The 26,535-nt window shown below is 48.5% G+C and overlaps 1 protein-coding gene across 7 annotated transcripts; it reads left to right on the top strand.

Annotated features, from left to right (window-relative positions):
- Nucleotides 1–9,079: 9,079 nt before the first annotated feature.
- On the top strand, nucleotides 9,080–15,242 carry LOC136526709 (scarecrow-like protein 21). Of its 7 annotated transcripts, XM_066519305.1 has the most exons (5): nucleotides 9,080–9,352; nucleotides 9,887–9,927; nucleotides 10,029–10,136; nucleotides 12,601–14,346; nucleotides 14,933–15,242. In XM_066519305.1, the coding sequence occupies exon 4, from the start codon at nucleotides 12,693–12,695 to the stop codon at nucleotides 14,325–14,327; it is 1,635 nt and encodes a 544-aa protein (XP_066375402.1). In that variant the 5' UTR covers nucleotides 9,080–9,352; nucleotides 9,887–9,927; nucleotides 10,029–10,136; nucleotides 12,601–12,692; the 3' UTR covers nucleotides 14,328–14,346; nucleotides 14,933–15,242. The 7 variants fall into 7 exon arrangements, with proteins under 7 accessions (XP_066375402.1, XP_066375417.1, XP_066375407.1 ...); XM_066519320.1 differs by lacking the exon at nucleotides 9,887–9,927 and having other exon boundaries at nucleotides 9,080–9,317; XM_066519310.1 differs by lacking the exon at nucleotides 9,887–9,927.
- Nucleotides 15,243–26,535: the final 11,293 nt, after the last annotated feature.

The following is a 26,535-nucleotide window of genomic DNA, read 5'->3' as shown; positions in this document are numbered from 1 at the left end:
CCTTTCCTAGAGCGTAGCGGTTGTCGTATATCTTCGTCGGGTTCCGTGTCTCAGAGCTAAAGGCGGCGCCTACAACTCTACAGGGCGAGGTGCATGCACCTGTAACGCCTTTTGGGTTCTGCAGTGCCTGGAAGGGTCTAAAGCATCAGTCCTGTCGTTTCCTGGCAGTCCTTTTCCTGCCAGGGCATAGGGTATGGTCCTTGGAGCCATGGTTGACCCAAACGTCTTGTCTCGTCCTATACCCATCATTATGAGGGATAGATATCAATCAGGGCGAGGCTCATTCTTGGCCATCGGGTGAGACGGAGACCACTCCCTATCTCTTGGGCGAGACTAACCCTACCCCTCCAGGATCGAGCGAGGCAGAATCCATCCCTCAGCCCTCAGGTGAGACCAAGCCCGCCCTAAAGGCATCGGGCGAGACAGAGATTAGCCTTGAGCCTTTGGGCGAGGCAGGGTTATCTCACAAAGGCATCGGGTGAGGCTGACCCTGTCCCTCCAGGATCGGGCGAGATGGAATTCATCCCTCAGCCCTCGGGCGAGATCGAGCCCGCCCTAAAGGTGTCGGGCGAGACAGAGTTTATCCCTCAGCCCTCGGGCGAGACTGAGCCCGTCCCAAAGGTGTCGGGCGAGGCGGAACAGAACTCCTGTCACTCGAACAAGGAATGACACGGCGCCTTTATGCGTCCAGAAGTTTTTCACGTTCGGTGGTTATTGGTTCCACCTTCTGGGGTATCCTGGTATTAGGTCCCTGACAGGTGCCCTCGGGGGCTCCAACCTCCACCATTGTGGCCTCGAAGGACGCAGAAACAACAACCGCGGCCACTGCGGTCTCGGCGGTCCTACACGCCCTATCCTCTGTCGCCTCAGCCTCAGAGACCCCGGGGGCCTCAGCAACCAAGGGCACGTCGGCCCCATCCGACTCGTGAGCCTTGCCCCCATGGGGCGGAGGCACTCCCTCCCATGTCCATGTAGGGGTCGCCTCGGCATCAGCAGCCCCTTCTTGGGCGGTTGGCTCCTTTGGGTCGACCCTCGCCGATGCCGCGCCGCGTTGGATAGCGGCTTGGGCCTTCGCCACCCAGTGGGCGGAGGAGCTAGGGCTCGCCTTGAGCGCCTTAAGGGGCACCAAGGGGAGCTCATCCGCAGGCCGCTTCTAACTAAAGAAAAATAACCTACAGGGTTAGCACAAGACCAAAAAAGCAAACGGAAGGCACTATGACCCTGCCAAAAATACACTTACCTTGAATGGGGCGGCAACCGCTTCGCCACGGCAAACTTCATCCGTAACGGCGGAGGCGGCGGCAGAGGCATCGCCTCTGTATCCATGGGCGCCGGTCGGTCCTCGATGGACCTCGGCACCCCTTCGGTCCTCTGTGGGGGTGGTGGCATCGTCTCCACCGCCACTCGCTCCACCATGGCCGCCGAGCCCAGCGGGCTGACGGCACGCTTGCCCAATGCCCACGCCTTGGGCGTGTCGGCCTCGGTCCTAGAGCCGGCAACCACTGACCCTAGGTCCGCTTCTCCTCCCCTTCCCGAGAGTGCCGGGCTACTTGCCGACGCCCCGAGCGCCACCTCCACTACGTCTGGAAGGTGGTCCAGGGGACCTCGCCCTATCTCGGCCCCATCATCCCCGTCCGAGGCCTCCATCGACGGTGACATCGACGGGGATTCCTCCAGCGGGAGACCCTCCTTCCTTTGTTGACGGCGGCGCTTATCCAGCTCCTCACGTGCGAGGAGTTGCTTCGTGCATTTCACCGCCTGGGCGTCTTTCCGTTTTTTCTGCGCGTCGGCGTGCGCACGGTTGATCGCCCGTCGCCTCGCGTCCTCGGGAATGGGCAGAGGAGAGGAGCACATGTCCCTCATCCCCTGCATGAACGATGGACGCGCATAAGGAAACAAGGTGTAAGGGGAGATTGAGGAGGCTCGGAGGCTACAGCGGCACACGACTTACCAGCAAGAGGAACCCCCGCGACGGTCACATCACGATAGGGGTCAAATTACCACCCCTCAGCTTCGCCTCCACCGTCTCCCCCACCCGACAAAGAATTTCCTCGTCGGAAAGGGCAGAGGAAGACATCCGGGTGCCCTCAATAGGCTCACCCGGCTTCATCTCGAACAGCCGCTCCCACCGAGCCATCAGCGGCAGCACCCTCCGGTGGTGGAAGGTGGCCCCGACCATGGCCACGGTGAGACCATGGCCCCATAGCCTCGCCAGCCCCTCCAAAAGCAGCTACAGCTTGGGCTGGTCATCCTTTGGAACACCGTACTTCCATCTCTCCAGACAACTCTCCACAATCCACCCAGTGTAGGGGGGAAGTCTTCCGTCATCGTTGCGGAGATAGAACCAACTCGTGTACCACCAGCGATTGGAGGACGCGAGTTGGGCCAGGATATAGAGGTGCAGGCGGTCCTGACGCACTTGGGGAGTGTAGCCGCCGGCCCTCGTCACCTTCCTCTTACCCGACGTGCCCGTCAGCTTGGTAGTATGCCCCGCCCGGAATAGGTGGAGCCACAACTCCCAATGGGGAGTGATCCCCAAATACCCCTCGCAGACGGCAACAAAGATAGCCGCCTGAGCGATGGAGTTGGGATTGAAGTTGTGGAGCTCCACGCCATAGTAGTGCAGGAGCGCCCGCATGAACCGGTCCGCCAGGACGCCGAGGCCACGCTCATGGAAGGAGATGAAGCTCACGACATAGCCGTCGTGAGGCCTCAGCTCCGGCTCGCCGTACGGAGCAATCCACTCCGGCATAGTGGGGTCTGTCACCGGGCGGAGGAGTCTACCGTCGACAAGCGACTGAAGCATCTCCTCGGTGACATCCGACGGATCCCAAGGGTCCACCTCGACAACGACGATGTCGCCGGCCATGGGTGTGATGGAGGAATCAAGTGCGGCAGTGAGTTTTCTCTCCCTCTCCCATGCTCTCGCTTTTTTCTCGCTTTCTCCCTAGGCTTGCTCTTCTCTCCTCTTCTTCCCGGCACCCGCTGCTCTAGCGACGGCTCAACGGAGGTGGTGCTAATGCAGGCAAGGTAAGACGAGGAGGGGCAAGACTCCTTGGGTATTTATGCAGGGAGGAGGCGAAACGAACGGGCGATGAAATCGGGGAGGTTTTCCCCCCGATCCGGCATGGTTAACCACGAGCCGATTTCACCGGCCCACGCGCCCATGTCTCCTGCATTAAATGCGAGGACAGTTATGTCCCATCCACCATGTCACGCTCGGCCACTATGGCAGCAGGCGTCGTTTCGACTCCCTATGAAACCGCCTCAAAAGGCACGCCGCCCGTGCTGAGCCAATAGGGAAGATATTCCCTGTGGCCTATTCCTTTCGTATGAAGGAACCAAGCTCTGAACCTATTACGATCTAGGGATTCGAAGGCTAGGCCCCAAAGGGTTTCGACAGCCACCCCAGGATAACAGAGTCAGGGATGACCGCGGGCGAGCCCATACGGGGCCGAGGCCCAAGCAAGTGAAACGCTTGGGACACCCAAAGTCGTGTCCGAGACTGAAGGAAAGTCTCCGAATAGGATCCCACCGTAGGGAGGCACCGAGCCACCGAGGCCCAGCGAACGGCCTCGGCACCCACTAGAGAAATCCTCTAGTACTCTTGGAGTGTGTCTCTGGACCGCTAGCCATCCCCTAGTGAACGGGGTACGGGCCTCCACTCGGACTACCCGATAACAGCTCACCGGAAGTGCCACCGCTCGTGCCCATCGAGGGTAGCGAGGCACATTCCACCCCTCCTTCCGAGCGAAAAGGAAGCGTGAGGGTCGCACAAAAAGTTAGAGGAACCCCCGACGGCCTTCTCACTCTACGTAGAGGCTAAGGGGTTCTTCCTGCAACCTTACCGAGACCCAGCGACCCCGGCTCGCACTCAAAGGGGCTCGGCAAAACAAACCCTTCTTCCGAACGAAAAGGAAGCGTGAGGGTCGTACAAAAAAATAGGGGAGCTCCTGACGGCCCTCTCACCCTGTGCAGAGGCTAGGGGGCTCTTCCTGCAAATACACTGAGACCCCACAACTTGGGCTCGCGCCCAAAGGGGGCCTCAGCAAACAAACCCTCACGCGCGAGGGGCGTATAAAAAGTCAGGGGAACTCCCGATGGCCCTCTCGCTCCGCGCAAAGGCTAGGGGCTCTTCCTGCAACCTTGCCGAGACCAGAATAGGCTCGGCAAACAAACCCTCTGTCCGAACAAAAAGGATGTGTGAGGGTCGAACGAAAAAGTCAGGGGACCCTCGACCGCTCTCTTGCTCCAAGCGGAGGCTCGGGGGCTCCTCTTGCACCCAAGACCAAGACAAACTGTCCAAGCCCACGCTAGAGGTTTCATTACAAAACACGACAAAGGGCACCGAGCCCATTACGGTCTAGGGGTTCGAAGGCTGGGCCTTCAAGAGGTTTCGACAGCCACCCTAGGGCAATAGAGTCAGGGATGACTTCGGGGCGAGCCTACGAATGGACTAGGTCCGAGCGAATAGTCGCTCGGGGCGTCCTAAGTCGTGTCCGAGATCGGCAGGGAAGTCTCCAAATGGGATCCCACCGTATGGAGGCACCGAGCCACCGAGGCCTAGTGAATGGCCTCGGCACCCACTAGAGAAACCCTCTGGTACTCTTGGAGTGCGTCTCTAGACCGCTAGCCGTCCCCTAACGAATGGGGTTCAGGCCTCCACTCGGACTACCCGATAACAGCTCACCGGAAGTGTCCATGCTCGTGCCCATCGAGGGTAGCCTGGCACATTCCACCCCACCTTCCGAGCGAAAGGAAGCGTGAGGGTCATACCCAAAGTCAGGGGGGCCCTGACGAACCTCTCGCTCTGTGCGGAGGCTAGAGGGCTTTTTCCTGTAACCTCGCCGAGACCCCCGCAACCCGAACTTGCGCCTATGGGCTCAGCAAATACAATAAGAACTACTCGTTCAAACACAAAAATAAAAAAGCCCCTGGAGGAGTAACTCCACTCCTCCAGGGCCTCAGGGGCTACACCCGGCGGGTGCGCTCGCGCACACCCACCGGAACCTCAAGATACAAAACCCAATTCCTACAGGAGCGGGTACGAACCAAGCCTCGGCAAACCCTCTGGGAGAGTGCACGCACTCCCCCAGAGGCTCGGGGGCTACTGTCGGGTACCTTAGAACGGGGTACCCCGAGCGAACATCAAAAAGGTCACTTAAGTCCCATCAAGAAACAAAGCAAGAAGGTAAGCCGTGGGCCCCTCACCCGCCACGTCCGAGCCCACCAGGCCCTCCGCTTCGCCTCGAGCCTCGCGTAGGAGGTCTCGGCGTCCTGACGCGATCTCCGCCTCGCGCGAGGCTCTCCACAGGAGGCCTCGGCAAGGAGTCCGATCTCCGTCTCGCGCGAGGCCTCATTCTCCATATCGCGCGAGGCTTCTCACGAAAGGCCTCAGCAAGGAGTCCGATCTCCGTCCCGCATGAGGCTCCGTTCTCCGTCTCGTGCGAGGCCTCATTCCCCGTATCATGCGAGACCAGCTTATCCGTAGTTTGTCGCCCCCGCCTCAGCCGGTCTTCCCGATAGCACGTCATGTCTCATTAATACTTCAACCACTCCCGCAATCTCAGTCGGACGATGGCTCGACGCCACAGAATGGCCGACGGGACCTGAGGTCGCATCAACGCCATACCGGCTGGGACAGGGCACGGCGGGGATTATCGGCCACTGTGTTCTGACGCTGTGCCCACGATCAGCGCCCACACTGCACTGTGTACCGCGATCCCCGCCTCGAAAACAACATCGCACGGACAACTTGGCCCAGGTCATCACCGCCCCCGAGTCGACGCACCAGATCAGCCGCCCACTCGAGGCCTCGGCACTGTACACCAAGGTCTCGGCTATCTTGGGGTTTGCGCCCGCCGAGACCCCCCACTGCAATGCGGCCTCGGCGCCAATCAAGCCTCGGCCTCAGCGCACAGTCCGTCCACAAGTGGTTTGCAGGTTCACCGCCGCTACCCACTCCGACGGTAGTCCCTAGGGCTCTCACGACGCACAGGATCGGACGGGACTGGCACGCCTGCCTCCACGCGCGAGGGGCGTATAAAAAGTCAGGGGAACTCCCGATGACCCTCTCGCTCCGCGCAGAGGCTAGGGGCTCTTCCTGCAACCTTGCCGAGACCAGAATGGGCTCGGCAAACAAACCCTCTGTCCGAACAAAAAGGATGTGTGAGGGTCAGACGAAAAAGTCAGGGGACCCCCGACCGCTCTCTTGCTCCAGGCGGAGGCTCGGGGGCTCCTCTTGCACCCAAGACCAAGACAAATGGTCCAAGCCCACGCTAGAGGTTTCATTACAAAACACGACAAAGGGCACCGAGCCCATTACGGTCCAGGGGTTCGAAGGCTGGGCCTCCAAGAGGTTTCGATAGCCGCCCTAGGGCAATAGAGTCAGGGATGACTTCGGGGCGAGCCTACGAATGGACTAGGCCCGAGCGAACAGTCGCTCGGGGCATCCTAAGTCATGTCGGAGACCGGCAGGGAAGTCTCCGAATGGGATCCCACCGTAGGGAGGCACCGAGCCACCGAGGCCCAGCGAACGGCCTCGGCACCCATTAGAGAAACCCTCTGGTACTCTTGGAGTGCGTCTCTGGACCGCTAGCCATCCCCTAGCGAACGGGGTTCGGGCCTCCACTCGGACTACCCGATAACAGCTCACCGGAAGTGTCCACGCTCGTGCCCATCGAGGGTAGCTTGGCACATTCCACCCCTCCTTCTGAGCGAAAGGAAGCGTGAGGGTCATACCCAAAGTCAGGGGGGCCCTGATGAACCTCTCGCTCCGTGCGGAGGCTAGAGGGCTTTTTCCTGCAACCTCGCCGAGACCCCCGCAACCCGAACTTGCGCCTATGGGCTCGGCAAATGCAATAAGAACTACTCGTTCAAACACGAAAATAAAAAAGCCCCTGGAGGAGTAACTCCACTCCTCCAGGGCCTCAGGGGCTACACCCGGCGGGTGCGCTCGCGCACACCCATCGGAACCTCAAGATACAAAACCCAATTCCTACGGGAGCAGGTACGAACCAAGCCTCGGCAAACCCTCTGGGAGAGTGCACGCACTCCCCCAGAGGCTCGGGGGCTACTGTCGGGTACCTTAGAACGGAGTACCCCGAGCGAACATCAAAGAGGTCACTTAAGTCCCATCAAGAAACAAAAGCAAGAAGGTAAGCCGTGGGCCCCTCACCCGCCACGTCCGAGCCCACCAGGCCCTCCGCTTCGCCTCGAGCCTCGCGCAGGAGGTCTCGGCGTCCTGACGCGATCTCTGCCTCGCGCGAGGCTCTCCACAGGAGGCCTCGGCAAGGAGTCCGATCTCCGTCTCGCGCGAGGCCTCATTCTCCATATCGCGCGAGGCTTCTCACGAAAGGCCTCGGCAAGGAGTCCGATCTCCGTCCCGCACGAGGCTCCATTCTCCGTCTCGCGCGAGGCCTCATTCCCCGTATCGCGCGAGACCAGCTTATCCGTAGTCCGTCGCCCCCGCCTCAGTCGGTCTTCCTGACAGCACGTCATGTCTCATTAATACTTCAACCACTCCCGCAATCTCAGCCGGACGATGGCTCGACGCCACAGAATGGCCGACGGGACCTGAGGTCGTATCAACGCCATACCGGCTGGGACAGGGCACGGCGGGGATTATCGGCCACTGTGTTCTGACGCTGTGCCCACGATCAGCGCCCACACTGCACTGTGTACCGCGATCCCCGCCTCGAAAACAACATCGCACGGACAACTTGGCCCAGGTCATCACCGCCCCCGAGTCGACACACCAGATCAGCCGCCCACTCGAGGCCTCGGCACTGTACACCAAGGTCTCGGCTATCTTGGGGTTTGCGCCCGCCGAGACCCCCCACTGCAATGCGGCCTCGGCGCCAATCAAGCCTCGGCCTCGCGCACAGTCCGTCCACAGTGGTTTGCACGTTCACCGCCGTACCCACTCCGAGGTAGTCCCAAGGCTCTCACGACGCACAGGATCGGACGGGACTGGCACGCTGCCTCAGTGCTCTAAGGACGGACCACTCCGATGGCCACGCCGCCACAGGAACAGGCCACAGGGCTCGGACATGCCGCCCCTGTTGGCACGACGCCGCATAGTCAACACATGTAGTGTCCTTGTCCTCCCTTCAGCTATAAAAAGAGAGGACTTGGGTCACTTAGAGGAGAGAGACGAGGAGGAACACATTGTAACACACACACACACACATCCCAGCCGCCTGAGAGCAACGTCTCAGACGACCCACACAACACCTTGCCGAGACCTGGGACTAGCTCCCTCTCTCCCCTAGCTTGTAACCCCTACTACGAGCACTTCGGTGTAAGGAATACAAGATCGATCTCTCAGACTGGACGTAGGGCATCGATTGCCTGAACCAGTATAAACCTTGTGTCTCTTTGCATCACCATCCGGAATCAGGGGCACGCGGTTCAAATTCACTGGTTGGTTGAGGACCCCCGGTCCGAAACACCGACACATGGAATGTTCGGAACTGCTCCACAAACTTTCCTCCATAAACTCTACCGTTGAGCAGCTCCATAAAAAATTAGAGTTTCTAAAGCATCGCTTTAGGTGCTTCGACAACTTCACCTTTTTTCTAAGTTTGTGGAGCCGCACGTTTGTCTGAAAAAAGTGGAGCGGAGTAGTCTTAAACAATCCCTAAGTGTGGATTATACTTTATGATAAACTTATTTAAAGATATAAATATTAATAATATTTTTTATATAACTATTTTGAACGGATTCTATATAATTAATTAAATGTGAAAGAGCTCGACTTCTCGAGAGTGTAATAAGCGTTTATATTGGACCAGGAGTACTATTTTTGCCATTTGTGCGCAAGAGACACTGGCAACGAGTCACCTTGAATCAGATTCCGTTCTATTCTAGTCGCTCTTGCGCGCTTGCTAACACAAGGCTAAAGAAAAGGAAGATACGGTGGTAGAAAAGACCAAACGGGGGCAGCAGAGTCGTGGTGCGCCGTCATGTCTGTTTTTTTTTTTTTTTTTTTTTTGACGCCACCGTCATGTCTGTTTCTCCCTGTTGCGGCTCGTATTTTCCCTAGCTTTTCTTCGATATATGAAAAGGGCTCCTTTTGTTCCACACCACACCAGCCCAACCTTCATTCCCCATCACTGAGCAGTCGTCGTCTTCCCTATCCCTCTCTCTTTTCTCTCTCTTCTGCCTCTCTCCTCTTCCTCTACCCTTGGGCTGGTCTCTCTCTTCTTTACCGCCTCCTTTCAGCTGAGGTCCTATCCGTGAATTGTTTTTTTTTTTTGCTCCACATGAGGGTCAAGGAGATTTAAGAATCGCCTGGGGACGCCTGTATCTTGATGGTATGCCTTTTCCGCAGTAGCTTGTTTAGACCTGGGTAAGTTTGTATCTTGATTTTGTGTATTATGCCTGAAGCTTTGCGGTGATAGACTTGGGTTGTCTTCAATTTGGTTCGGGGATGTGTATCGTGTCTGCCGTGGATGTTAATTTGCTCCGTGGTTGCTAATTTGCTGAATTAATTTTCAATTTTTCCTTTACCTAGGATCTTGAAAATCACACTAAAAAAAGGCCTCCAGACCGTAAAATAAAGATAGCTTAGCTACCACTGTTGAGCACAGTTTCATGTTCTTTAAAATGATCATACTTGGCCTACTGCTATTGAGTAAAGCTTAGGGTATTTACTCTGTTCTTCGCGTACACAGTATTGTAAGCATTTTATTTATCAATTGTTACCGGAATGTCAGTGGTGGCCACTGTGGAATCGATTGGAAACAAAATTCAATTACATGACATAGTTAAACATTTGGAATATAATTCATCCAACTTAGCTTGTGAAAACATATAGGATCACCACTTTGAAGTTTATTTATTGGCATTTATGGTTTCCTTGGGATTTAATTGTAAGGTGCAGTTTCATCGCTGGGCCTGTTCCATACTTTCTATTTTCTCCAGGTATGTTGAATGTTGTCGGTCTTACCAATAGTTCAGAACGAAAATGCATCATTTATTCTGGAAACAAGACTTCAATAGCTGACACGTTGTCCATTTTTCAGTCATATGTATAGATGAGGAAACAAACGTCCAGCCCACCATTGACAACCTAATCCTCAATGAATGTCTCTCACAACACTTGGAGGATGATTTAACAGCTTACACAATCGGTAAGAAAGTTCAGAGACGAGTTGTTCAGATATTAAAACAAGACAAACTAACAGGAATTGATATCTCAAAGCCATTAACTTCCTTTGTCTTTAATCACTTTCACCAATTGTTCATGTCTGGAAGCACAATGAAAAATTCTTGAGTTACCTTCCTTCCATATCTCACAAGTCCCAACACGTCGAATATATTCATAATGGTCAATTGTGGATCGGAGGGGAGAGTACAACTTAAAAGGTTTCTTACATGAATAATGGGTTTGTGAGATTATATATGTTTGAACTCTTAGCAATTATGTATCTTTCCATGGTAAAACAGATGGATACGGATTGTTGATTTTTTTTTGGTAAAAAGCAGCTAGTTGAAATCCTTAGAGCAATATTTTTTGTTGATTCATTCTATAGTCAAGTTTGCTATAACAACGTTACAGATCTGTGAGCTCGATAGCCTAGGCAGAAAATTCCTTTGTCACCCTGTTCTTGTGAGGCTTTAGCTCATACACATTTGATTGTTTATATATTCTTATACAAAGTGGAGTCAAATAATACTTTTAAGTGTTCTAGACTTGCAAACTTTTAAGTATATAGTTCTTCAGTTGTATACTTAAATATCTTGGGAGATTAGTGTTCTTGCCCTTAATGTAGAGGCTAATGGTGATTTTACCCTTCTTTTACAACTTTGTGATTTTGCCCTCGTGTTTTGAAATTGAATGTATTCGCCCTTACTTTGAATGACCCTTAAGTGCATCTGAACGTATTAAATGGCATAAAAAAATAAAAACACATGAGAAAGGACTAAAGCACCCTTTATCCTCTTATCTTCTCTTCCCACCCATCAAATCCCAACCAGAGGACCTGCCTTGACATGCTTGGCTGCAACAGTCCCTATCTGCCCTAGCAGTGGCGGATCCGTGAGTGGCGGTGGCATGAGAGCAAGTGGCTCTAGGCCATCTGCTGTGAGGAGCGGACCAGATCTAGGTCGGTGGCCTTGGCTGGAGGCGTGTGCTATCTAGGGTAGCTGCTGTGAGGCGGGTGTGGGCAAGGGCACGGTGTGTCCGTGCGGCCTGGCAGCCAAGTGCGGGATGCAGCCACGTACTGGGCAGACCTGCGCGTAAACAGATTGGATACCTACGGATACAAATACATATGGTTATTTTTTTTGGATTTGTATTGGGTATGAATAGTGTCAGCTATGTTGGATAAGATATGAATGGATATCAATGTCATACATATTCGACTGTGAGTATCCAGATACGAATAGTGTATGGATGTTGAATGTTCAGTTTCGGATATGGATTATCTATTTAGTATCTGTAGCCTTTAGGTTAGACGGTCAGTCAGAAAATATCCATACCATTTACACTCGTACCCTGCGGGCAAGAGTGCGACACGGTCGGGGTGCAAGCGGCCATCAAATCGGACTTGTCATTATCCTCGCTCACCAACACGATCACATTCTACTTTGGTTGTAGCAGACTGCTATTCCTCAGAACCTGCCGCTGCCACTGCCACCACAAAGACACAAATGCAAAAGCGCTGCTGCCACATGAGATTCCAAGGTGAGCTAGACCGTTGCTATCACTCCTCTGCAGGCATAGCCATGAGCCTACCTGCAGCATCCATTAGCAGAGACCCACCCAACTCCAATCCATGGCCTATGGCTCCGATTTGGGATTTGAGGTCTCGATGAAGATTTTGAGAAAAAAATTAGCAAACAAATGACAATGTGAAATAAAAAAGTATGGTTTTCATATAATGAATGACAATGCAAAGCCATGTTTTTGCAACTCTGGCTGATCCGTAGAAAACCAGCTGCGGCTCCACCGAAGCTGTTTCTTTCTTCGGCGTTTGGTACAGCTTCAGTCAAAGGTGGAGCCATTGGAAAAGCTCTTCCAAACATGGACTTTATTGTATCTCATGCAAGGAATGATTTACTGGATATTGTGGGTTATGGTTATGTATTGTTTGCAGTGATAGTTGATCATGCTGTTATGGTTATGGGCCTGTCTTTATTTCAACTTTTAAGATTATTAGAGCTTGTTGATAATCCACAGTACACTATCCCTTCTTGTTGGTGTTAGCTTACTATGAAATGTAGCTATCTGTAAATCCATGGTTTTACATAGCTCATTTTGGATTGGCAACTGTCTGGATTCTCATTTGTTTTTTTTCAGTTAAAAAATTAAATGAGAATCCAGATAGTTGCCTATCCAAAATGAGCTATGTAAAACCATGGATTTATGGGTTTAGGGTTCTCATTTGTTGGTTCTAGAAGTGATAATAGTTGAATCTTGTTTTATGCTTTTGACAATACAATATAGTTCAACAACCATATGTCCATGTAAAATTTATATGAGTTCAGATATTACATTCAAGGCTAATTTTCTTCTCTAGGTATTGAAAAATAATTTATATATGCTTATATATTCCTGTCTTACTTGAATTTTGTAATCTTTTACATTTTCAGTGGATGACGTGAGCACACTAAATACAATCGTGATAAAGATGGCAGGATTAGCTCCCTGCTGAGTTTTGTCCTACAAGGTTGCAAAGGGAAGCATGTCATATAGGGATTCTAACCATTCATATAAATGTTCAGATGATTCTCAAATGCCATACTACAACAACTCGGCTCCTTTAGGAGAAAATGGTAGGATTCATGTGATGCAAAATAATCTAGGAAATCACTACTCCTCTCCTGATACTGGGTCACAAAGGATCAACAATTCCAACCCTCAAGTGTTTGAGGCACAATACTGCACTCTGGAATCATCCTCAGCAAATGGTGTTTATCCTGCACAAAGCTCCACATCTTCTCACAGCATCTCCCCTTTAAGTGGGAGCCCCCTGTCTCAGCATGATAGCCACTCAGACCACGCATATAGTTCTCCCCCAACTGCTTCCTGTTTAACTGAGGTTGCAGATCTCCAGACTAAACTAAAAGAGTTAGAGAATGCCATTCTTGTACCTGGATTGGACTTGGACATTATTTCTGACAGCCCTGAGAGCTTGTTACAAGCCAATGTTCAATTGAGACCAGACAACTGGAGACAACTTCTGGGAATTGATGCAGGAGACTTGAAGCAAGTACTCATAGCATGTGGTAAGGCTGTTGCCGAGAACGATGTCTTTGCAACAGAGCTGCTAATATCTGAGCTTGGTCAGCTGGTATCTGTATCTGGAGATCCAATGCAACGACTTGGAGCCTATATGCTGGAAGGAATTGTTGCTAGACTTTCTTCCTCTGGCAGTATGCTATATAAATCTTTGAAATGTAAAGAACCTACAAGCTCTGAACTCATGTCATATATGCATCTCCTTTACGAGATCTGCCCATTCTACAAGTTTGGTTACATGTCAGCTAATGGTGCCATTGTTGAGGCTATTAAGGGTGAGAACTTTGTTCACATCATTGATTTCCAAATTGCTCAGGGGAGCCAGTGGGTTACTCTGGTACAGGCCCTTGCTGCAAGGCCTGGGGGTCCACCATACATCAGAATCACTGGTATAGATGACTCAAATTCTGCTTATGCCAGAGGAGGCGGGCTTGATATAGTTGGGAGGATGTTGTGTAATGTTGCTAAGTCGTGTGGTCTTCCTTTTGAGTTCAATGCCGTTCCAGCTGCTAGCCATGAGGTTGAGCTTCAGCATCTTGCTATAAGACCTGGGGAGATTATTGCTGTGAATTTTGCCTATCAGCTGCATCATGTTCCTGATGAAAGTGTAAGTATGGAAAATCATCGGGATAGGATTATAAGAATGATCAAGAGCATCAGTCCTAGGGTTGTTACTCTCGTTGAGCAGGAGTCAAATACAAACACAGCTCCATTCTTTCTAAGATACATGGAAACTCTCAACTACTATACAGCCATGTTTGAGTCAATAGATGTTGCTCTCCCAAGGGATGATAGGAGGCGGATGAACACAGAACAACATTGTGTTGCAAGGGATATCGTTAATTTAATCGCATGCGAGGGTGCTGAAAGGGTTGAGAGGCACGAGCTGTATGGAAAATGGAAGTCAAGATTTGCAATGGCTGGATTTAGGTCCTACCCACTAAGTTCAGTGGTGAACAACACCATCAACACACTATTGCATAGTTACAACAGCTACTACAGGCTTGAGGAGAGAGATGGTGTCCTTTACCTTGGATGGAAGAGCAGAGTATTGGTTGTATCTTCAGCATGGTGTTGACATCTTGGCAGAAACTCAGGTGCATAAGTTGTTTAGCGTTTCATAACATTTATTCTTTATCTGTATTATCCTATACTTTATACCTGCAAACTAGTTGTATAAATTATCTCCATATGTGTAAATACAATAATAGATCTTCATCTGTGGAACGAATACACATGCAACACATAAAGTATAGGTTGTATCTCATGATTTGTTCATGCCACACATGTTTTGAATTGTTGGGCATGGCTTGTTTTAGTTTGAAGGCACAAGTTTACATTGTGATGTTCTTATTGTTTGCTCATCCTAGGATTTCTACAGGTTGGACGTAGATATATAAAATAGATTCAGTTTAATTTTTCTGTTCATGTTCCTCAATATTTGTTAATGTGATTGTTTCAAATTCATAGATTCTAGTTTACTTTTATGGTCCTTGCTTAAATGCTATATTTGAGAAATTCATTTCTTTGCGATGCTAGTATTTGAGTTCTAAGCATGACCATCGTATCTACATGTTGGTAGAACAATCTGGAACCAAAAGCAAAGTTTTAAGAAACACAAAGGGTGACATGCCCTTGCATTTGAAGTCGTATACTGAAACCACTGTTTTTGGTACCTTGCAGGTTCTATCGCACTTTGGCTTCCATCTCATGTTTCTAAGACGCCGACGGTTATGCTTGTCTGGTTTACTTAGTATATGCTTGTCTGTGTTATAGAAGACCCTGTGAACCTCAACAGCCTGATTTACTTAGTATATACTTGTCTGTGTCCAGTTTCGAACCCTCCCTTGCTCATTAGCAATCTCACCCAATGCTTAGCTTACCAACTAGATCTTCATGGTGAGGGAAGTGGCACTCAGAACCTAGAAGTTGTAACTGTCGTGTTGACGCCAAATATAGATTGTACTATGTAACACCCAAGGTGTTTGACTTCCACATTTGCACTAACATTTCATATCATTCATCCATTCATGAGCTTGGATTGTTGAAACATGCTTTTGAAATATTGTAACATATTGTTTCTATTCCATGTGTGTTTGTTTTATGAAATGAATAGTATGCAACACTCAAGTGCAACATGTGCAACTCACTCTTGAAACATGTCACATACTTTAGTAACATGGTTAGTTAGTACTATGCAATAAACTCATGAAACATATGAAACATAGCTTTGAAACAAAAGTAACATTTCACTTGTTCTTCTTGTTTCAATACATGTGATGCTTGATTTTTGTGTGATCAATGTGTGGTGTGGCTAATTATCCTCTTAAACAACTTAGCTATACATAGAATGTCATTAGGAACAATGTTCATGTTGACCATATTGCCTAATTATGTTTCCTAGCAATAGTTTGACTAGTGTTGACCCCTAGAGCTCTTTTGTTTGACTATTTAAAAAGTACAACTTAGAGTGTTTGCATGTCTGAGCAACCTAAAACAAAGTTGTAGCAAATTATATAAGGAACAAAAGTTATTTTATGACCATCTCATGAAAATATGCAGAACATGCTCAAAAAGGGCCTACAAGTCAGTTTTGAGGTCTAGTTGGATACTTAGAATTTTTCTAAGTCTGGGAATTGCTTTTTAGTTTCATGTGTCGATGTTTGGAGCCTTGTATCTCACTAACAAAGTCGAACCTAGCTCGAGCTCCAATTGGCAAAGTTGAAGACCTCACTTGGTACTACAATTTTGTCAACTACGCCTTTACCTGGATCGCCACGGATTAAGAGTTTGAGTCTCGCAAATTTGTGCCTGTCAGGCTCCCATTGCTGTACTGAATCGAAGCTACAGTGGCCGAGCCGTTTCAGAACGCGAACGCCGCGTGGCGCCGCGCGTCGCTGCCGGCCTGACCGGCCAGGCCACATCGGGCTGCCGCGCGCCAACATAGGCCCCAGCGTCCGCCCGTGTTTCCCCAGCGTTTCATTTCCATTTCCTGCTCCTCCCTTCGCGTTCTGCAGCAGCCAGCAGCAGACCACCGCCATCGCCATTGGCTCCGCCGAGCTCGCGCGAGCTCGTCGCTGCACCACAGCCATCACCATCCCTAACATAGCTCCGCTAGCACCTCACGGACCTCAGCGACGTTCTCGCTGAGCCAGCTAAGCCATAGGTGAGCTGCATTGCCGACTCTACCCCGACGAAATCTCACCGGAGCGCCACCGCGCTCGTGGTCTGCCGTGGCCAGCACAACACGCCACCTCTCCTCCTTCCCTAGCTCTCGTCTCGTCTTCCACATCACGTGTAGATGCTCAGGTGACGACGCTATCGTCAATGCCGGTCCAGCCGAGCCGGAACATGGACGCGCACCGCCGCGCCATGGCCGCCGTCGGTGACCTCATGTGGCCACGCTCGACCATTTCACCGCAGCCGGTAGCAGTAGCGTAGGGAGGTCCGCCATGGTCCCAGGAAGCCGATGCGCGCCTTCTCCGGGCATCTAGCACCGAGGTTCGTCAGAGCGCCGCCTTGCGTCATGGCCAAGCCACCGTGCGCCTTGGCCAACGCACCTAGAGGCCGGTAGGGTTTAGGTTTAGGAGGTCAATCGGTGCAGGGAGGTCAAGGCGAACACGGTGGTACCCTCCTCGTCGCAGGAGAAGCCGCCAGTCGACGAGCTAGCGCCGATCCCACGTCGTGCTCTGTTTTCGTTTCACTGACAAGCGGGCCCCGGTTGTCAGTGACTTAGGGCTAGAAAGAAAGTTCAAATATTTTAGATTTGAATGCTGCTTTTATAAAATTTATATCTCCAGTTGAGTGAATCCAAATTGGGGTGGTTCCAATTATGTTAGGATCTTGGTGAAGTGTAGTATTTAGGAAAAATATAACATGGACACTTGTAGTAAAGTTTCTGTAAGAATTAAATTGAAACTTAAAATGTGTTTTTAAATGAATGCAAACTTGTTTAATTTATATCTAGAGTTCCTGTGCTCCAAAAATTATGAAATTTATATGGTGAGCTTTTCTTGATGAGTATAAGCTCTGGTAAAATTTGAGAGTCGGTGCATGAATAGTTTTTGAGTTATATATTTTCCTTTTATAATTAGGTGATCCTTGTGTGAATTGTTATAAATTATCTATGAATCCAATGCTTATGAAATTTATTGGAGGTTGTCCTAGTACCTTAAGGATGCTGAGAAAAATATAAAATCTATTGCTTGACACTTTTCACTAGGGTTTCCTATTTATGTTATTTTAAGCCTTTATGCCTTGTCATTTTTGCTGTAGGATGTTATACTTGTTCAAATGATGTGAAATTTTTACAGTAGCCTACTTGGAGCATGTAGTACCTACTGTAAGTTTTATAGATTAAATGGTGCAGTTTTCATATATGTTTATTATTCCTCTTAAATAATTAGATAAATTAAGAAAGGCATTAAAAGAAATGAATTGGTGATGACCACCTTACTTTCTGGTGTTCTTTTGATATATGTGATGAGTTAGTAAAGTTGGTTTTGTCCATTTATATGTTTGCCACATAAGTTAATAATTATTTTCTTGCATTATAGTCTTTCTAGACAGTTCTGGAAACTTTGACAAATTTCAGCCATGATAATTTGGTTTTCTGGGAAAGTGGTGAATACAAAAGTTATAGATAACTTATGTATCTAGCTCCTGTTAAAATTTGGTGGCATTTGGCCCTAGTAGTTTAGGAGTTACAGTCGTTCAAAGTTGGATCACAGTTTTGCTTGCTCTCTATCTTGTTTGGACCTGATTATGTGGTTATATAAATTTGATCTGGTAAAGGTTGGAATCATGCCTTGTGGTCTGAAAATTAATTGTAGGCAATTTCATAAGCTTTCCAAATTGTCTTGTTGCTTGTCATTTTGATTTGTAGATCTCCGGTTATGATTAGTTTACTGTACCGCTGTATAGTTCCTATTTTGCTGAAATACGAATGTTTGTGTGTATGCTTTGTTGCAATGTTCTTGTTTAGGTGCTAGCCTAACTTGAGAACATGCTTAGGTGAAGGTGCTAGGTCATTAACTGAAGATGAGCAATTATACATTAGGTTGTATAAACTTGGTAAGTTAAAGTGATTTGAATAGAGCTTAAGTTAGAATATGCGGACTGCAGTAAGCATGTGCATTCTCCGAGCATCTCTAACTTCGTTCATGTGCATCCATGATATTTATTTTGCGTATACATGCAATAGGTGTGCCAGAGGGAGTGACGCTTCTAGAGTTCGAGGAAGCGAGCCAGGAGGAGGAGCCCGAGGTTTAGGCAACCGACGAAGCAGCCGCCGAGGTGGAGTTGCCCGAGTGCCCTGACCACCGCCCATTCTCTTTCCTAAAAGGCAAGCCCCAGAGCATATTAAGTCTCCCATGTTTTTACAAATATCTTGAGTATCTTTTATTGTTGTTGATGCATTAAGTATAGGAATTGGTTGGAACTAATTGTTGCATTAGCCATGCTTAGTGCGATAGAAGTCAGGGTGATTTCCTATCACCTGTGAGCTTTAGGATGAGGTGGATCACGGTTGGCTATATTTGCTATCGTGGAAAAGAACCATGTTAATAATGAATTAAGACCAGGCGGAGTCTTGTATAGGTTTGGACATAGTGACTCCAGTCTGTGTCGTTTAAGGACCGATACACTGTATGTCTTCATGTCATGTTGAACGCAGCTTAACACTTAGCTGGCCGGATAAGTCATTCTGACTGCGAAGACTAGTAGCTCGATTCAGGCCAGGGAGCATGAGCAGTTGGTCACAATCTAGATGGCAGTAAGGATGTGCGGAGAACCATTGGCAGTAAGCCCAAGGGCGGGTTAAGTCACCGAGCACTCATGGCAGAGTGGTTCTCTGGTTTTGTGGCACTAATCGTACCCGTGACTCTTGAATTGTACCAAAGGTGACTTGTTTATGACCCTGAACGGGGGAAGCAGGGTTTGTGTTAGGAATACCCCTCCTAGCTGATAGGAATCGATTCGAATCACCATCTCTCCTGGATAGTGAGAACTTGACTGAGCAGCGGCAACGTAGATTCACTTAATTTAACGATATGGTTAATTGGAGAATGATGATAATGTTGCCACAGTTTATACCTGCTATGGTTAATAATGTTTGCATCTTAATCAAGTGATTGCTTAGTACAAGGTGCTAATATAGACGACATGTTAATGGCTAAAAGTCACTGCTAGCTCATGTTAAGAGTTGATCATTATTACTTATGCTTTTTCGTAAAAAGAAAGTGTCAGCCAGATCCACTAGATTAAGCTATGCATGATCCTTGGTGTCAATTATTTTAGTTTCCTGATGGGTAAGTCTAGCTGAGTAGATTCTCGTACTCAGGGTTTATTCCCTCTTGTTGCAGATGACCTTCTTTATCTGGGCTTCTGTAAGTATTGTCTCCACCCGGCGGGTGACGTAGACTAGATTACGGACATGATCTCTGTTTATCTTATCCGAATGCTTTTGTGGGATGTGATCGGCAAGCTGGTACTTGTATTTGAACTCGTGTGTGCGAATTAAACTATTTGCTTCTGCTACTTTACAAGACTTGGTTTGTAATAACTATGACTCTGATGTGTTGTAATCTATCTGCAAACTGCTTGTGAAATGTTGTAACATGTGATGTGTTATGTTGAATTACTGTGATCTTGGTTGTATGCAAGTTGGTTTAAAATCCTTCGTGGTTTTCAGTTGACTACCGGGTTTATATGGGCTCAAGTGCGAGAATTTGATCGTTCCGATGATCGTTTTTGTACTTGTGCTCTTATAAATTGGATGGTTCTACGACAGCTAGGCATCAGAGCTAGATTCAACACTAAACTTGTCATACTGGGTACTTAAAAATAAAAGCTTTTGTTGCTGAAAATGGTTTTCCAACTTATAGTTATATATAAGTGTTTCAAAATCTAAAATTTTCTAGTGTGCTAGGTGATCACATCCCTAGTAGCCCACATAAGGACTTTTAGGTGGCTTATATAATTACTAACTTGGGGGAAAGTGATTGTTTCTATTTCGTCATCCATGCGGCGTGCTATTGCATGGGTGCCATTCGCTTGAATGGTAATGTATGGATCAATTGCCTCTACGCCAAGGTAAGTGTGAGTTGTGAGAGCATGACCGCCCAACTGTTGGTCTAAGGGAGAGTTAGTTGTGGTTACTAGAATATTTACATGTTGCATACATGTACATATGAAAGTACTTAATTGTGGGTATATCTATCGGGTAGTTTTGGATACCAAAGTATATATATATCTGGGGATATATATATAGAGAGTATCTTAGCTTACTACTTTCATTGTATGCATAATTATATCTTATTAGGTTGGGCTGCAATGAAATTTTCTATAGGTACGCTAACAACGCACCATGTAGATCGACTAGTTATCGCTATTTGAGAGAACGTGTGTATGCCACCGTGTATTCCAATAGAACTTAACTTTTCTTAGGTTTGTGAGGACGTATGGAACATGCATGCATCATATTCACTCATGTCATTCATATTGTAATACTCCCTCCCTTATAACTTACTTATGCCTACCTTGAAAAATAATCCTCTCACGAGAGTTGCATCACTTTTGATACAGATGGCCACGCTAGTGTTTCCTCCTCATAGCAGCACCTTTTTGGACCAGTTTGGTATGCCTACCTTGCTCTAGAGGGTGCTAAGCTCAGTTGGGTACCTAGAGGCACCCCTGTTACACAGTGGGTGCAGACAGTGCCATTTGGAGAGGTGCCATGGTACAATGTGACCTTGGTGGTGCCATAGAACCGCATGAGACCACTGTGGCGTGGGTGGAGCACCGAGTCTGATGGGCAAAGCCCATGGGAAGCCACACAAGTTGCTGCTCTTGATGTGCTTATGGACATAGCATAGAGTTTTCGGAGACGAATTGGTGGGTGGACCAGCTGCATCCATTCCCCTAAGTGGCTCCTACAGATGCTGAGTGGACTCAAGAAGCTGGCCAGGCCTTGGTTTGAGGCCAGTGGTGAACATGTTCAGAGCGACAATGTGGACATGAGTGCTATGATGGCCGTCTTGAAGCTTTGTCAAGTCAGGCAGGACACCCTCTCTAGAGTATTAGAAGAAGCTAGCAAGGCAATGGCAGCCCAGCACAAGTTCAGGTTGCGTGCCCACAAGTATCGCCGTAGGGCTGGAGGCATGTGGGCAAGCTCAGTTAGATGTAGATGAGATTCGGGGCATTACAAATTATCGCTTGCAGCAGTGGGGGCAAGCAACACGCATGAGAGATAAGCTCCATAACCAGCTTATGAACCTCACCATAGACAGAGATGAGGCAATACAGGAGTTGGACTGTGTGACCCGTCATAGAGACGCAGCTCTGGAGTTAGCTAGAAGAAAGGCGTCAGGGATGGATTATGGCTAACCACAATGCTTTTCAAAGGGAGAATGAGCTCTAAGAGCAGCTAGAGGAGCTTCAGGTTGAATACCATCACTTGAACAACCGCCTGTTTCCTATTACTCACCCTCCACCTAGTTTACCCTAAATCTTGGACCTCAAGTGATTGAGGCCGATGAAGAAGAAGAGGACATGTAGATAGATGTCAATGCAGCTAAACCTACAAATGAAGAGGAAGAAGATGACCCTGAAGAAGTCTAGGGCATCTCCGATGTGGATAGTGACCACTTCGACTAGTAGTTAGCTAGCAAGTCTCACTAGTTTAAGCTTTTGCTGCCATTGTGTAATGGACTTAGTACTATAGCAGATGTTGGATGTACCTTTTAATTCGAACTTGGCATGTAATGTACCTTAATCCGCTCCCTTCGAGATATTTATCTTAGTTGGTGGATTTTAAAACTTGTTATGTTGGAATGCACTGCTGAATGGCGCTAGTAATCTATTGATGATGTGGTGATTGGAGAATGAATTATTGCCTCTGTTTATTGCATGAATTTTACATTCTCTCTAGTAAATTCAGTTTGGCAGTAATTACATTATTCCTCTCCAATGTGCTGACATCACCAATAATTGCTGGTTACGTATTGTTGCAGATGCCATGCACTCAGTGCCACTGGTGTGGCTGGTGATGAGGATGATCTCCCACCGCCACCACCGCCCACACTAGCGAAATTGATAGCAATACTGGTTGAAGGACAGTCGCACTATGGCAAATGCTCTCCGCACGATTGCAAATCATGATGGATGTGGTGCACTGCCAAGGACCTGAACCAAATCAGTATAGTGACTTCAAAGATTTCCTTGACACTAAACCACCAATCTTCAAGGAGGCTGAAGAGCCCCTCCAAGCTGATGAGTGGTTGAACACTCTCGAGCAGAAATTTTGTCTGCTTCGCTTGACTAAGGTGCTGAAGACTGAGTATGCATCTCACCAACTGCATGGGCCAGCTGGTATTTGGTGGAGTCATTATCGGTCCACTATGCCTGCTGACGCCCAAATCACTTAGGATCAGTTCAAGTCTGCTTTTAGGGGAAATTATATTCCTCCTGGTCTCATGGTAATCAAGCACACTGAATTTATGAAGCTAACACAGGAGAACAAGAGCTTGAATGAATACCTGCAGGCTTTCAATAACCTTGCAAGGTATGCTACTGAGTTTGTTGACATTGATGCCAAGAAGATCGCTAGTTTCAAGCGGGGACTTAGCCCCAAATTGATGAAGACTATGGGAAATTGTAAGTGTGCTACCTTTAATGAGTTTGTTAGTGATGCTTTATCTCAAGAAAACAATAATGCTGTTTATGCCGCTTCAAAGAATTGCAAGAGAGCCTACGAGGCGGGTGCCTCACAGTCCAAAGCTCTAGTCACATCAAAGGCTCCATTTCGTCCTTCGGCATCAGCTGTTAAGTTCCACCCACCACTGAAGAAGAATCTAGGCAAGACTAGATTTCGCAAGGCTTTTACAGTTGCTCTTCCAAAGGGCATTACTAGTCAAGGTAGCTCCAATGTTCCTCCAAGTAACATGCCATGCTGGAACTACAACAAGCCGGGTCACTGGGCAAGGAAGTGTCCATATCCCAAGAGGAATAACAACCAAGGTGGCCGCCAAGGGAAGGTGAACTACACTGATAAGAGTTGTGAATAATAACACACACATAAGAGAATTCCATAGTAAATGAGCAATCTAGCTAAGTTGAGAGGACAACGGGTGAGTTCAAGGTTCCTAAATACTTCTCTATTACTTTGGTTCTATAGGGTATAACTAATTCATGGGTAGACATAGAGATCACACATAATAACACTTTGGAGCAACAGTACCTTTCCAACTCTTGAGGGGGGTGAGAAAGTGTAGTTGGAGGAAGGCTGCCTAAAGCTCTATGAACACCAATCCTAACATGGTGGATTACAATGGCCTAACAGAGCTGTCACCCCTGGGTGTACCACAACTAATCGTAGGATTGAGCGCAATCTCAGGTAACCTATAGTGTAGACACCATGTCTATACTATGGATTACTACTCTAGTCGCATATGCTAACTAAACCACTCGATGTGAGCAGAGATCCCATGCTAAGGTAAGATAATTATACTAACCATACACATGAAAGGCATAAAAGTAGATAGAGTAGATAACTATCTTAAAACATAAGTCTTGCAAAGGTGAGATACAAAGATATACCCGACCTCCAAAGATTTCTCCAGAACCTAAGCATGGCTCAACTCTCCCTAACTCTCAGCTAGGGCTATTCTACTTCTACATCTTGAGAGCTTTGTGGAGATTTTGCTCTCGTGGTGTATCTTGATCTGAATGAGAGATGTCTCTCTATGGGATTGATGGCCTCCTAGAGGGGGTAGAGGGCGCCTTATAAAGGGGAGATGGAGTAGGGGGCAAGGCATTGCCATGTCATCAATCTGTGTCAACTCCCTCGAAACACCATTGGATAAACCAACTTAAAACCACCTTAAAATTAACATTGTAGATCTTAGAAATGCATATGAGGCGACAAAGAATGAGCGAGCTCCAGAGTGGGCTAGCCAGCCTCCCCACTAGGCCGGCCAGCCTGTCACTTTTGGCAAGTGGGCCTCCCCTTCATGTGGTGGGTCCTGGACTCTGTCTTGAGTTGCCTTTTGCAGTTTTCGTGAGTTGAATCACTTGTTGCCGTCGATTTGCTTATTTTGAGTTTATGACAGTGGTCCTAGGGCTATTTTCTGGATAAATCCTCCTGCATTCACATATTCACCAAAACTTGTGGAATTAATTTGTTTAAAACCCTACACCTATGTTTGGTGATGGAATTAAGTATATATGTAGGATATGTTGATGGTTTATGATTGACATTAACAACCGTCAACAGCCGACACCTTAGGATCTGAGATGCAGGCATTCACGATGAGGATCTGGCAGACACCGTTCCTGGCGAGGTGCCACACACCACCAAACATCATCAAGTACTCTAGAGACACCAACCCCACTGTATGGCTGGAAGACTTCCACCTCGCCTGTCTAGTAGGTGGGGCGGGCGATGACCTCTTCATCATCCAATACTTGCCACTCTACCTCGCAGAAAGTGCATGAGCATGGCTCAAGCATCTCCTCATAGATAGCATCCACTTGTGGGCAGACTTCAAGTGCATCTTTGTAGGGAACTTCCAAGGCATGTACATGTGCCCTAGGAACTCCTGGGATCTCAAAGCCTACAAGCAGAAAGCGGGAGAAACTCTATGTGAGTACATCCACTGCTTTTCCAAGTCGTGCAATGACTTTCTTGACATCATGGATGCGGACATGATTGGAGCATTCATCTCTAGCATGATCAATGAAGCACTCATCCACGAGCTTGGACACAGCAAACCACGGATGATACAGGAGCTGCTCGACCTCACAACAAGCCATGTCTCCGGTGAGGAAAGGCGAGGCCTAGGCTGAACCCACGAACAAGGCTAAGGGTCGCAATCGGTGAGAGAAAGGTAAGAAGGACAGCCGGAGGCATCGTGGTAGCAAGTTTGTCATGACGGTCGACGGGGTCCACAAGCAGAAGACTGGCAAGCTCAACCATGTTAGTTTCGACAAGATAGTCAAGTTGTCGTGCCTAACCATGGCTACCCAGCCTAACACACCCTTGAAGAGTGCGACCTCATCAAACATTACTTCAAGGACGATTACAAGGCAACCGACGCGGACACACCATCCAGATCCACCGGTGATGAGGGAAAAAGGGATGCGTATCCCAATCCAAAAGGATGCCTCATGATCTTCGGTAGACCGGTGGTGTATGAGTCCAAACACTAGCAAAAGCTCACGAACAAGGAGGTCAATGTAGCCGCCCTAGGTGAGGCCATCCCGGCCTTACTAAAATGCTCAGAAACTATGATCACATTCGACAGAAAGGATCACCCCGACCACATTCCATAGTTGGGACATTTCCCCCCTGTCATCTACTTGATCATCGACAACACCTACCTGTCTCATGTCCTCATAGATGGCAGCACTGATCTCAACCTCCTCTATGCTGAGACCTACAACGCAATGGGACTGTCATGAGCGGTGATACGGCCATCCGGTGCTCCGTTCCACGGAGTCATACCCGGACTTTAGGCCATTCCCCTCAGGCAGGTCGACCTGCCCGTAATGTTCGGAGGTCAAGCAAATTTCTACATGGAAATGGTCACCTTCGAGATAGTGGACTTTCCCAATGCCTACCATGCCATCCTGGGGCAACCATGCTATGCCAAGTTCATGGCCGTCCCCAATTACACTTACCTCAAGCTCAACATGCCTGGTCCCCACGGGATCATCACCATAGGTGGTGACCTCCGATAGGCCCACCTCTACAAATAGGAGAACTACAACATTGCGACAGCTGCATGCCAACCTCTAGAGCTTCAACTCGCTTGGGCGTCAATGACTAGGCCATGCCAGAGTTAAGCTCTAAGGAGCGACCCCAGGGGCTAAGCCCAAGTGCAACTTCCTTACACGGTAGGGGAGCACGCAAAGGTCATGCCTAGCGACCTCAACCGCGGTGCGCGATGAATACCCATCATGACCTAGCACGGGGGTGACGTGATCGACGAGCTCCAGAGGGCTCATGACAGAGCGTACTCTTTGACTCGACAAGCCATGCGTTCTGGGCCTCACCATGCCAAACACCATGGGCACAAAGTGCCTTGTTAATGGCACAAATGTCCATGCGTTCACATCGAGGTTCCCCTAAAAGGAAGCTTTTTTTGGGCCAAGGTCTCTGTACATATTCACTCGTGCAAACTCTTCCCTATGCCTAGAGATCGCGGTGCAACCACCGCAACATGTCAGGAAGTGATGAGGACATGGCACCCATGCATATGACCATGTTTGGCACATGGGATGGAGGG

The sequence above is a fragment of the Miscanthus floridulus genome, chromosome 2, assembly GCF_019320115.1.
Source record: "Miscanthus floridulus cultivar M001 chromosome 2, ASM1932011v1, whole genome shotgun sequence".
NCBI lineage: Eukaryota > Viridiplantae > Streptophyta > Magnoliopsida > Poales > Poaceae > Miscanthus > Miscanthus floridulus.
This window is presented reverse-complemented; position numbering and strand designations above follow the sequence as displayed.

Bases quoted from the DNA above. Each gene is read 5' to 3' on its own strand.
- LOC136526709 (XM_066519323.1), top strand. From the start codon at position 12,693: ATGTCATATAGGGATTCTAACCATTCATATAAATGTTCAGATGATTCT.